Source organism: Lontra canadensis, unplaced genomic scaffold (assembly GCF_010015895.1).
Source record: "Lontra canadensis isolate GAN:19392208 unplaced genomic scaffold, GSC_riverotter_1.0 scaffold165, whole genome shotgun sequence".
Taxonomy (NCBI): Eukaryota; Metazoa; Chordata; class Mammalia; order Carnivora; family Mustelidae; genus Lontra; species Lontra canadensis.
The window spans coordinates 2,118,683-2,132,297 of record NW_022631159.1 but is presented as its reverse complement, the minus strand read 5'-3'; the positions used below and the strand labels follow the sequence as shown (position 1 = coordinate 2,132,297).

The 13,615-nt window shown below is 36.6% G+C and overlaps 1 protein-coding gene across 3 annotated transcripts in view; it reads left to right on the top strand.

Annotated features, from left to right (window-relative positions):
- UHRF2 (ubiquitin like with PHD and ring finger domains 2) overlaps nucleotides 1–13,615 on the top strand; it is an 81,968-nt gene that overhangs the window by 48,465 nt on the left and 19,888 nt on the right. For all 3 annotated transcript variants that reach the window (XM_032845506.1, XM_032845504.1, XM_032845505.1), the window contains 2 exons: nucleotides 3,023–3,132; nucleotides 6,044–6,230. In XM_032845506.1, coding sequence (XP_032701397.1) covers nucleotides 3,023–3,132; nucleotides 6,044–6,230 — 297 coding nt within the window. The remainder of the gene's footprint in view (nucleotides 1–3,022; nucleotides 3,133–6,043; nucleotides 6,231–13,615) is intronic.

The window sequence follows — 13,615 nt, the reverse complement described above, 5'->3', positions numbered from 1 at the left end:
TAGTTTAGTAGTGAATGCATCTCCAAAAAATAATTAAAATAAATGAGTTCTATGGACTGCTATAGCTGTGAACTAATAAAGCTAAGTGAAATTATGCCCTCCAGGGATTCAGTACATTTAATTTTTTTCTTTTTAAAAGGCATTGATGTCAAATTACATACTAAATTAGAAGAAAAAGAAAAAAACGTAAGGATGTTATCCTCATTCCTTTTAAGGAAAGTATCCCAGAAAGACATTCATGAGTCAAGAAAAGATGAACCAAGGGTTTTAAGTCTAGCCAAAATGGCCTTCAGAATAAAGGCTGGAGACAAACTGCCATTACTTTGGAAGAACTAGGGTAGCTATTCTCATGAATACTTCCTGGGGAATGTTCTAGAGAACTAGCTTCAGGCCATCAAGGTGACTGAAGAAAATTTGACATAAAGTACAGTGATAAACATTGAAAATATTTTTACATTTAGGGACAGCTGGGTGGCTCAGTAGGTTAAGCGTCTGCCTTTGGCTCAGGTCATGATCCCAGGGTCCTGGAATCGAGTCCCACATCGGGCTCCTTGCTCAATGGGTAGCCTGCTTCTCCATCTGCCTGCCACTTGCCCGCTTGTGCACACTCACTCTCTCTCTCACACACACAAGTAAAAAAAAAATCTTAAAATATTTTTACATTTAGAAGTTAGGACTAATGTAGGTACAAAGAAGAAAGTATAGCATGTAATGATTATTATGATCTGACATCATAGATCTAACTAGTATGTAGGTGGAAATAACACAAAAGAATTTAAAACTGTTTTCAGTAATCATGATGACAACTAGTAAGAATGTCTTGTGTGTAATGTGGGATACAGCAAAGCAGTATATATGTAACACTCTAATTTAGACATTCCTGGTATCTTTGATAATTAGTATTTTCTGATTAGGAAAGAAGGAGAAACGGACATGTAATTGTTTTTTTAAAAGTAAATTTACCCTTTAGTTCTGACTTTGAGCAAAGCATTTGTGTGAACTTAGGAAGTATTTTGTATGTATGTTCATGTGTATGCTTAAATTTTGTAGCTCTGTCCACTGAAGAAGGCTTGAAACAGTGATCAGTCTTGTTGCAGTAAGCTTTTCTAGTGCCTGAAGTATGGCTTTGAAGTATTTCTACCCGAAAGAAATTGGGCTTCCTTACAGATAAGACCCCAGACTAGAGACAGAAAATGTGCAAGATGAACTTGAAACATCTTGCCTTAGGGATGACAAGGAAAGCCACAAAGACTGCTGACTTCTCATCAGAAAAATTTGGGAGTCAACTGGAAATTCCTATTGGCCAAAGATAGTTTGAATATCAACAAGGAAAATAGTTAAAATGGATTGAAACACTTCAAATATGTATGTGAATTCGTAGTAATAAACTCATTGGTCACCTATATAGGACATTACTGAACTATTTCTTAAAGTTGCCAAAGAAAATAATCCATATTTTTTACACAATGTATCACTGAGTCACCAAATAATTGATGAGGTTAGGTTTCTTTCTATTGAAGTCTAGCAAGTAAATTAGAGAAGAATGCTAGAAGTGGAACATCAACACTTTCTAAACCCCAGCGAATTAATCTTAGCGTTGAGTATCAACAGCTGCTATCATTATAGGAAAAGAAAACTAAATAAACTGGGTGCTTCCTAAGAGAATAGACCTATAAATAGTTTTACCAAAACATGAACCTGGGTTTGATTAAGCCTTTATAAATGCAAGGATTGACTCTGTGTGTGTGTGTGGGGGGGTGGTGTGTGTGTGTGTGTAAAGGGCCAGCCCTTAACAGCCAAATGGTCTCCACCATCACAGCTACTCATCTCTGCCACTGTAGCACAAAACCAACCATAGAGAATGCGTAAGTGAGTAGGTGTAGTTGTATTCCAGTGAAACTTTATTTACAAAGCAGGCAGCAGAACAGGGTTTTTGACCTCTACTCTGGATCCCGCTACCAACTTACTGGAAATGCAAATAACAGAAAAAACCTATTTAAGCTACACTTTGGGAATGCAGATACCAGAATCAAGATACTGGGCAACTCTATAGGACAAATGGTGGTGGTTCTTCAACAAATTGTAAAGAAAGGTCTACAACAAATGTGGGAATTGATGGATTAGAGTCTTTAAAACACAGGCAAAACTATATAATATGCTTAGGAAGACAGGTGATAAGACTGAAGAAAATTAAGGTAAATACAACTCTTGGAAGGGAATAAAAGAGATTGAGATTGGGAGGGAGCATGCCAAGGGCTTCTGAGGTAAACTGTTCTGCCTCCTGTCGTGGTTGGTGACTAGAGGATGTATACCTTATAATTGATTAAACTGTACATTTATGCAGTTTTCTGCATTTATGAATATCTGACATTAAAAGTTTTAAACGTGTTGCATGTGAAAATGTGGGAAAAGTCATCAAGCAAATTCTAACCAAAAAAAAGTACACTTTTGATATGGAATGTATTACTAGAGATACAGAGACATTTCGTAAGATAATTTAAGAATTCTAAATCTGTATGTGCCCAATAATATTGCTTCAAAATATAAACCAATGTTGACAGAGTAAAAGGAAAAGTCTATATATAAATCCATAATAATAGGAAACTTTGAAGAAGCATGTGTAAACAGGTATAAATTGTGTCTTTGAAGAATATGGCTTAGAATCTGAAGGACTTTTCTTTTTAATAAGTCATCTTTTTACCCAGAGACCTACTGTATTTACTGGAAATATGTTTAAATCTTTTATTTTGATTCATAGAGTACCATTCGACCTAGTGTTTATAACCTAGGTGATGTCTAACTTTTTTTCCTAATATTGCAGTAAAGTTAACACTTTACTTTGAACAGTAACTAATCATTGTTGGACTTTTCCTGCCATTGGAAACAATAGCTCAAGGTGATTAGAATAGCTAGAATCCCAGTTTTAAATCAGTAAAGTCAGTGGGTTTCTGAAATGACTCTTAAATGTTTATGGTTTAGATTTTTGTGGCAAAAGTTAACTTTTCTCCTTTTTTTTAAACAGGGGTTCTGAAGGAAAATTAAATGACTGCCAGATAAGATTTGTAAATGAAATCTTTAAGATCGAGAAACCTGGAGCTCATCCCCTGTCATTGGCAGATGGAAAGTTTTTAAGTATGGATTTTTCTTATGGGTTTAGACTACATGTGTTGTACTAGATTGGTATTTTAACCACCCAGGAAATAACTTCGGAGAAAGTATAAGAGTGTAGATTATACAAACATTTGCAAAACAACAATTTTGATCATTTTGGCTTAGTGGATTTAATGGATTTTTCTCAAATGACAAAATTTGTTTTCAAAAAAATTTTTTCTTGGCATTTTATTGCCATTTTGTTTTCTTGACTATAGATTCTGTCCAAATAACCCACTCAGTAATTTTGTGGCCACCCCAGATTGATTTTTAATAATGAGACTTATTTTTATATGAGTAGAGTCTGACAATGCCAGTTGAACCACGAGTTTATGAGAGGTAATAAATGAGGTATAAACAATTGCGAGAATTGTACGTGTTTCACTGTACATATTGTATTTGCTTAATATACAGCTAGTTGATAACAGAGGCAGGAGTAGATTTTGGGTCTTTTAATTCATGGCTCACTCACTATCTTTCCAAGTAGATTACTGTCTCATACTCTCTTCATTCTGGATTTTTTGGGGAAAGTAGTTTATTGACTTTATGCTACGTGTCAATATCTAGTATTTTTCTTTTTAAGATTTTATTTTTAAGTAATCTCTACGGCCAACATGGGACTCAAACTTAAAACCCTGAGACCAAAAGTTGCCTGCTCTACCTGGTGAGCCAGCCAGGAGCCTCAATATCTAGTATTGTTTTAGAAAAATACTTCCAACTAAAGGCTTCTGCTTAATTTTTTCTTACCGCAGTTGTGCAAGATAATAGCAAGACAATACCTTTAACAGATCAGTAAATAGACTTTCATGTTACTAGTCTAAGCCATTCTCATTCTTTGAGACTGCAATGCTGATATATCTAGATTTGAATTAATAGCCTTCAGGCATACTCTGTATGATTACTGGTGTGGTTATATCCTAGGAGTAAAAGTAACTTGAATAAAGCTGTTTTTTTGTTTTTTGTTTTTTGTTTTTTTGTTTTGTTTTGTTTTTTAAGATTTATTTATTTTATTTTAGAGGCACGAGGAGGGGGCACAGACAGGGGCAGAGGGGGAGAAAAAAAGAATCTTAAGCAGACTCCCTGCTGAGTGTGGAGCCTGATGCAGGGCTTGATCTTACAACCCAGAGATCATGATCTGAGCTAAAATCAAGAGTCAGATGCTTAACCAACTGAGCCACCCAGGTGCCCCTGAGTAAACCTATTTAATGTGAAGTTAGTCATTCTCAGTAAAACACAATACAAGTCCAAGATAGATGAGGATTTTTTATCTTTCTGTTATCTCTTAGTACATCTGTATTCTGTTCTCTCTCATTCTCCATCTCTCTCCTCTGCGGGATACTAATCACCTTATAGCTACAACTTTAAACTTGTATGTAAAGAAATAATTTTACAGCAACAACTGGATTGCCTTTGATCACATCACTCTCTATACCAAAAATCTAAACATGTCAAAGGCATGTTTTTAAGTTCTTTTATACAGCCATTAGTTACGTGTTGTCACAGCTCTCTTAGTGGAAGTGAAACAGAATTTTATCTGCCATTCATTAGCAGGAATAGGTTGTGACCAGTCAGACAGTACTGAAATTAGTGCCTTTTCCCTTACCCCTCTCTCATTTTTCCAGTATGTTTCCCCATTTTCCTCATATTGTTAGATCAGTTCTGATATGGTAAATTTCCCACAAATGTATTGTGTACATTTGTCAGAAATTCAAAATCCAGAACAATATTAATTTTAATATAGGGGGTGCCTGGGTGGCTCAGTTGGTTCGGTGACTGCCTTCATCTTAGGTCATGATCCTGGAATCCCAGGATCCAGTACTGCATTGGGCTCCTGCTCAGCAGGAAGTCGTCTTCTCCCTCCAACCCTCCCCCCTCTCATTCTCTCTCTCTCATTCTCTCTCCTTCAAAATAGTAATTTTTAAAATGTAAATATAGGACTTCCAGGAAGTAATCATTCTAACATTGTATATCATTCTAGACATCTTCCACTATCTACATAATTCATCTTTGTGTTTTAAAAATAAAATTCTGCAGTTTCCCTTTGTGTTTCATATACCTGATTACATCTGTATTATGGTTCTTGTAAACTTACCTATTTTTAATAAAATCTTTCCAACCATTTCTCTTTAGACATTTAAATTAATTTTTGTATTATGAACATTAAGGGGTTTTGTATACATATGTATATCTTACAATTTCAAAGAAACACTTTGGCAAAAGCTGTTTGGATTTAGATAGGTGGGGGGGGGCAATAAATGCTACACCTCTTATGTGCCAGAATTCTGAACCAATTGACAAATAAGATAAAAATCAACTGAGTTAGAAATACTAATTTCTATTACTGATAAAAAGTATTTTGGGGGCATAGCTTGAATGGGAACCAAAACGGGCTTGCTAACTCTTTAAATCAGCCCTCCCCTCTTAGTTTAGCCCACTCAAGGAAAGATTTAGGTCTACAGAGTACATGGTATTTAATAGTTCCATTTATTAAGGAGTTAGATCCAGACAACTTTGTGCAACAGAATGTTGTATTCCCTTGAAGTCTGAAGATACCTTATGGTACCCTGGTGAGTTCTCTGCATTGCCCCTGGAACTCTCAGTCTGGTCAACACATATTTTAAAGGCAATAGTAAAAAAAAATTTAAAAAGGCAAGAGTATACATTATCCTCTTGCAGGTAGAGATGGCTGCTCTGCATGGGCTTCATCCCTATTATTTTGATGGTATAGAATGAAGCTTAGACATTTATTCATAAAGTCCCACACTTGATTATTCTTTGTATTTTTTTCTCTATTAAAAAAGCTGTATGCTATTTTCATGTGTTTTTCTTTGTAAGATTCATAGATGTAAAAATGATCCTAACACTGGGCTTGTTATAAATTTATTCTTAATAGGGAAAAATGATCCTGAGTGTGACATTTGTGGTGGAGATCCAAATAAGAAATGTCGTTCTTGCTCCTGTCATGTATGTGGTGGAAAACAGGAACCTAACATGCAGCTTCTATGTGATGAATGTAACATGGCCTATCATATTTACTGCCTGAATCCACCTTTGGATAAGGTCCCTGAAGAGGAGTACTGGTATGATTATCAAGGTTTTTTGTTACTGTTACTGTGTTAAGAATTGAATGTGAAATATGTATTTGAACCACCAAAAGAAGATTTTTGAAGATATAGAATGTGTATTAAAGTGCTTAAAAATTTTATAGCCAATTTTTACTTGCCACTGATAACCTTATTTGGTTATTATAACGGTTTGGGAACCGGTCTCTAGCTCCATTTTTTAATCCTTGCAGTCCTTCTTCTAATATGGTGTCTGTGTTCTTTCAAAAATACAAACCAGATTGTGTTAACACCTTTATGTCCCCCTACAGTGCCCTAGAGGGCCTTCCACAATACTATTTAATTGATTTCTCCAGGTATATTTCTTATTTTTTTCTTTCATCTTCCCAAATACTCTGTACCCTAGCCAGATTAAATATCTTTCAGCTCCTTAAGTAAGTCATCATCTTTCTCTCCTCTGGGCTTTTACACTGGACACATTTTCTCTTAGAAGCATTTTCGTCTTTGCTTAACCTTCAGGATGATATTTATTCTTCAGGTTTTCACTTAACTATGACTTTACCTGGGAAAGCCTTTATGGGTGGTCCCCTCTATCCCCATTATTTATTACTTTTTTTTTTATTTTTTTGTGCTCTTTTAAAAATTCTTTAAAAATTTTTTTCATTTAAATTCAATTAATGTATGGTATATTATTAGTTTCAGAGGTAGAGTTCAGTGATTCATCAGTCTTACATAATACCCAGTACTCCTTACATCACGTGCCCTCCTTAATGTCCATCACCCAGTTAATCAATCCCCAACCATTCCCCCCCAGCAGCACTCATTTTGTTTCCTTTGATTAAGAATCTCTTACAGTTTATCTCCCTCTCTGATTTTGTCTTGTTATTTTTTCCTCCCTTCCCCTATATGTTCCTCTGTTTTGTTTCTTAAATTCCACATATGAGTGAAATCATCTGTTAATTGTCTTCTCTGATTAACTTATTTTGCTTAGCATAGTATCCTCCAGTTCTATCCACGTTGTTGTAAATGGCAAGATTTCTTTTCTTTCTTTTTTTTTAATGGCTGAGTAGTATTTAATTGTATATAGATACCACATCTTTATCCATTCATCTGTTGATGGACATCTGGCTCTTTCCTAGAATGGCTATTTTGGACATTGCTGCTATAAACACTGGGGTGCATGCCCCTTCAGACCACTACTTTGTTGTTTCTTTGGGGTAAATCCCTAGTAGTGCAATTGCTGGATCATAGGGTAGTTCTATTTTTAACTTTAAGCAACCTCCATACTGTTTCCAGAGTGATGCACCAGCTTGCATTCCCACCAACAGTGTAGGAGGGTTCCCTTTTCTCTGCATCCTTGCCAACATCTCTCATTTCCTGACTTGTTAATATTAGCCAGTCTTACTGGTGTGAGGTAATATCTCATTGTGGTTTTGATTTGTATTTCCCTGATAGAACAGGTGATGTGGAGCATTTTTTCATAGGTGTGTTGGCCATTTGGATGTCTTTGGAGAAATGTCTTTTCCCGTCTTCTGCCCATTTCTTGACTGGATTATTTGTTCTTTGGGTATTGAGTTTGATAAGTTCTTTATAGATTTTGGATACTAGCCTTTTATCTGATAAGACATTTGCAGATATCTTCTCCCATTCTGTTGGTTGTCTTTTGGTTTTGTTGACGTTTCTCTTGCTGTGCAAAAGCTTTTTATCTTGATGAAGTCCCAGTAGTTCATTTTTGCTTTTGTTTCCCTTGCCTTTGGAGATGTGTCTAGCAAGCAGCACAACTGAGGTTATAGGGGTTGCTGCCTATGTTCTCTAGGATTTTGGGTTTTTTTTTAAGATTGTAATTTACTTATTTGCCAGAGAAAGAGAGAGAGAAAGAGTGAGCACAAGTGGGAAAGTGGCAGGCAGAGGGAGAACTAGGCTACCCACTGAGCAAGGAGCCCGATGCAGGACTCGATTCCAGAGTCCTAGGATCATGATCTGAGCTGAAGGCAGATGCTTAACTGGCTGAGCCATCCAGGCATCCCTCTCCTCTAGGGTTTTGATGGATTCCTGTTTAACATTTCTGTCTTTCATCCATTTTGAGTCTATTTTTGTGTATGTTGTAAGAAAATGGTCAGTTTCATTCTTCTATATGTGGCTGTCCAATTTTCTCAACACCATTTGTTGAAAAGACTATCTTTTTTCCATTGGATATTCTTTCCTGCTTCATCAGAGATCAGTTGGCCATAGAGTTAAGGGTCTATTTCTGGCTTCTCTGTTCTGTTCCATTGATCTATGTGTCTATTTTTGTGCCCATACCACACTGTCTTGATAATTACAGCTTTTAATAGAATTTGAAGTTCAGGATTGTGATGCCTGCTGCTTTTGTTTTCTTTTTCAGCATTCCTTTGGCTATTGGGGGTTTTTCCTGCTTCCATACAAATTTTAGGATTATTTGTTCCAGCTCTGTGAAAAATGTTGATAGTATTTTGATAAGGATTACATTGAATGTATAGATGGCTCTAGGTGGCATAGACATTTTCACGATATTTGTTCATCCAGTCCATGAGCATGGACCATTTTTCCATTTCTTTGTCTTCCTCAATTTCTTTCATGAGTGTTCTATAGTTTTCTAAGTACCAATCCTTTGCCTCTGGCTAGGTTTATTCCTAGGTATCTTAGGTTTTTGGGTCAGTTGTAAATGGAATTAACTACTTAATTTCTCTTTCTCCTATGTCATTATTAGTATATAGAAATGCAACCGGTTTGTGTGCATTGATTTTTATATCCTGCCACTTTACTGAATTCCTATATGAGTTCTAGCAATTTGGGGGTTGAACCTTTTGGGTTTTCCCCAGAGTATCATCTATGAAGAGTGGGAGTTTGACTTCTTTGCCGGTTTGGATGCCTTCTATTTCTTTTTGTTGTCTGATTGCTGAGGCTAGGACTTCTAGTACAATGTTGAATAGCAGTTGTGAAAGTGGATATCCCAGTTATGTTCCTGACCTTAGAGGAAAAGCTCTCAGTTTTTCCCTGTTGAGAATGATATTTGCTGTGGGCTTTTCATAGATGGCTTTTATGATATTGAGGTATATACCCTCTATCCCTACACTGTGGAGTGTTTTCATCAAGAAAGGATGCTGTACTTTGTCAGATGCTTTTTCTGCATCTGTTGAGAGGATCACATGGTTCTTGTCCTTTCTTATATTAATGTGATGTCTCACATTGATTGATTTGCAGATATTGAACCAACCTAGCAGCCCAAGAATAAATCCACCTTGGTTGTGGAGAATAATCCTTTTAATGTACTGTTGGAATCCTATTGGCTAATATCTTGGTGAGAATTTCTGCTTCCATGTTCATCAGGGATATTAGTCTGTAATTCTTTTCGGTGGGATCTTTGGTTTTGGGATAAACGTAATGCTGACCTCATATAAAGAGTTTGGAGGTCTTCCTTCCATTTCTATTTTCTGGAACAGTTTCAAAAGAATTAGAATTCCCCTGGGGAACCATCTGGCCCTGGGCTCTTGTTTGTTGGGAGATTTTTGATTACTGCTTCAATTTCCTTGCTGGCTATGGGTCTGTTCAGGTTTAGTATTCTTCCTGTTTGAGTTTTGGTAGTTTATACATTTCTAGGAAAGCATTCATTTCTTCCAGATTGCCTGACTTATTGGCATATAGTTGCTCCTAATAGGTTTTTATAATTGTATTTCTGCAGTGTTGGTTGTGATATCTCCTCTTTCATTCATGATTTTATTTATTTCAGTCCTTTTCTTTTTGAAAAGTCTGGCCAGGGACTCCCCAACTGGGGAGTTTTAGATATGCCTCTAATAGTACTTAATGATTATTAAATGCTTAATATATGCAGACACCAATGAACTGCTTTATATGGATTATTGTATTTAATCCTTTGAGGTTAATAAGTAGAACCAGGCACTAGGGTTAAATATACTGCCTGAAACCTATACTACATCTCTTAACTAGTGTTAGCTACAAAACAAAATCATTAGAAAAAAGACTGGGAAGAACATACCCAAAATAATAATAAACTTTTTCATGTCATACTAAGAAGTTTTTTCTTCTTAAGCTGTGGAGTGTTGCTGATGTGTAGGGTTAAGTTAAGGAATATCACACTCAGAAATACAGCCATACTTCAGATATAGTACAGGTTCCAGACCATTACATTAAGTAAATACCACAATAAGGCAAGTCAGATGAATTTTTTTGCTTCCTAGTGCATGTAAAAGTTATGTTTACACATGATGTTGTAGTCAGTTAAGTGTGCAGTAACATTGTTTCTAAAAAAATACATATGATACTTTTAAAATACTTAATTGCTACCATTACTAGCCATCATCTGAGCTTTCAGCAAGTCTTAATCACTGATTGCAGATCACCCTAACAATATAATAATGAAAAAGTGTGAAATACTGCAAGAGTTACCAAAATGTGACACAGAGACAGAAAGTGAGCAAATGCTGTTGGAAAAATCGCACCAATGGACATGCTCAGCACTGAGTTGCCATAGATCTTCAATTTGTAAAAAACACAGTATCTAAAGTGCCATAAAATGAGGCATGCGCGTAATAACATCACAGTTGGGTAGCTGGTATTATTGTGAAGAATAGATTGTTTTCCATTCCTTTGGCTTCTCCCCACCTGTTGAGAAGGTTGTTATTGTATTACCACAGAAGCTGTAAGAATGGGAGAAGCAAAGGGATCTAACTTCTTCCTTTTACCCCCTCCTTCTCCCTCGCATGGTCACAAGCTGTATTTTACCATCTATAAACAGTAATTATATTTCCTCTAAAGTCTCATATATTTTGTCTCATATATTTTTCTTCCCTTTTGTTTCTGTGGCGGATAGTTCCTATTTCTCTAAAATGCAGACCCTTCTACCTGTACTCACAGTTCCAAAACCCTTTGCCTTTTCAGGAACTTCACTCCTATAGGTAATTCTCACATTGCGAGTACTGGGTCATTTCATTAGTGTCCTGGAATCTGTTCAGTCTTCCAAACAGACGCACCCCTTCCCTTGATCCCGTTTTTTTGCTTCCTTTATAGCAAAGCTTCTGAAGAGCTATCTTCATTGATGATTTCTCTTTTCTCTTGTCTTGTTTGCTTTAGCTCTCCAGTTGGACTTTCCTTCGCACAACTCCACTACATTTATGTTAGGCTCAAAGACACATTCCATGTTGCAAAATCCAGTGGTCACTTCTAAGTCCTCTCCTTACTTGTACTTCTCAGTTCTCTGTTTTTATAGATTGTGTGATACCATATGACCTAATTTTCATTGTACCTCACTTGGCCTTTCCATATCTATCAGATTTAAGAGTTTTCCAAAGCACTGCTTACTTGCTTTTTTTGTCTTCATGCTTGCTTCTTAGATGATCTCATTCAATCATGAGACTTTAAATACCGAGCTCATGGTTCTAAATTTTCAATATCTTTCTATCTAATCGTCCCTGGGTTGTATATTCCTGTATTCATTCAACTGTTTACTTGATGGACATCACAAAATTAGGCCAAATGGAGATCTTGATTTCCATAAACACACCCCCTAAAATCCTGCTCCTTCCCCAGTCTTCAGTAAATGCTATAATTCATCTACTTGTTCAGGCTGAAAAGCTAAACTTCCTCTTTGCCCTCCTCACATATTCTACATCCAGTAATACATGAGCAGGTCTTGTTAGTCCTCCATAATCTTTCTCTGCTCTCAACCCTTCAGTGCAAACTAATGTCGTATCCCTGAACTGTATAATAAAACACCTAGCTGGTCTCCTTGCTTTCACATTGCTTACCAGCTGTCCTTTCTACCACAGCAGCAGAATGATCTTACTAAGTCCTGAATTGGTTTACTCATCTGTTTAAAATCCCCTAATGTTGTTCTGTTGGACTTAGATGGCATGAGCTTAGGTTTTATTCTGACATGGCCCTGCCTGCTCTATAACCTCATTGCTTATCTCTGTGCAGTTTATTTTGCTAAACTTCGGATCTACCCACGTTTATGTTTTGCAAGGCATACCACTTCTTCTTATGCCTTAGGACTTGTATACTTAATGTGTTTTTGCCCAGAATGCATTCCCTGGCTAATTCATAGGACTGACCCCTTTGATCTCAGCTGGACTGTCACTAGAAAATAACTCTATCGAGAAATGACAACCAACACCAAAGAAATACAAAAAATTATAAGAACATATTATGAGCAACTATACACCAGCAAATTTGACAATCTGGAAGAAATGGATGCATTCCTAAAGACATATAAACTACCGCAACTGAATCAGGAAGAAATAGAAAACCTGAACAGACCCATAACCATTAAGGAGATTGAAGCAGTCGTCAAAAATCTCCCAACAAACAAGAGCCCAGGGCCAGACGGCTTCCCAGGGGAATTCCACCAAACATTTAAAGAAGAATTAATTCCTATTCTCCTGAAACTGTTCCAAAAAATAGAAATGGAAGGAAAACTTCCAAACTCATATTATGAGGCCAGCGTTACCTTGATCCCCAAACCAGACAAGGATCCCATCAAAAAAGAGAATTACAGATCAATGTCCTTGATGAACACAGATGCAAAAATTCTCACCAAAATACTAGCCAGTGGATCCAACAGTACATTTAAAGGATTATTCACCACGAGCGAGTGGGATTTATTCCAGGGCTGCAAGGTTGGTTCAGCATCCACAAATCAATCAGTGTGATACAATCCATTAATAAAAGAACAAGAACCAAATGATACTCTCAGTAGATGCTGAAAAAGCATTTGACAAAGTACAGCATCCTTTCCTGATCAAAATTCTTCAAAGTGTAGGGATAGAGGGCCCATACCTCAATATCATCAAAGCCATCTGAAAAACCCACAGCGAACATCATCCTCAATTTAGAAAAACTGAGAGCTTTTCCGCTAAGGAACACGGCAGGGATGTCCATTATCACCACTGCTCTTCAACACTGTACTAGAAGTCCTAGCCTCAGCAATCAGACAACAAAAAGAAATTAAAGGCATCCAAATCGGCAAAGAAGAAGTCAAACTCTCAGTCTTTGCAGATGATATGATACTATATGTGGAAAACCCAAAAGACTACAGATCTGCTAGAACTTGTACAGTAATTCAAGTGTCAGGATATAAAATCAGTGCACAGAAATCAGGTGCATTTCTTTACACCAACAACAAAACAGAAGAAAGAGAAATTAAGGAATCAGTCCCATTTACAGTTGCACCCAAAACCCTAAGATACCTAGGAATAAACCTAACCAAAGAGGCAAGGAATCTATACTTGGAAAACTATAACGTACTCATAAAAGAAATTGAGGAAGACACAAAGAAATGGAAGAATGTTCCATGCTCATGGATTGGAAGAACAAATACTGTGGAAATGTTTATGCTACCTAAAGCAGTCTACACATTTAATGCAATC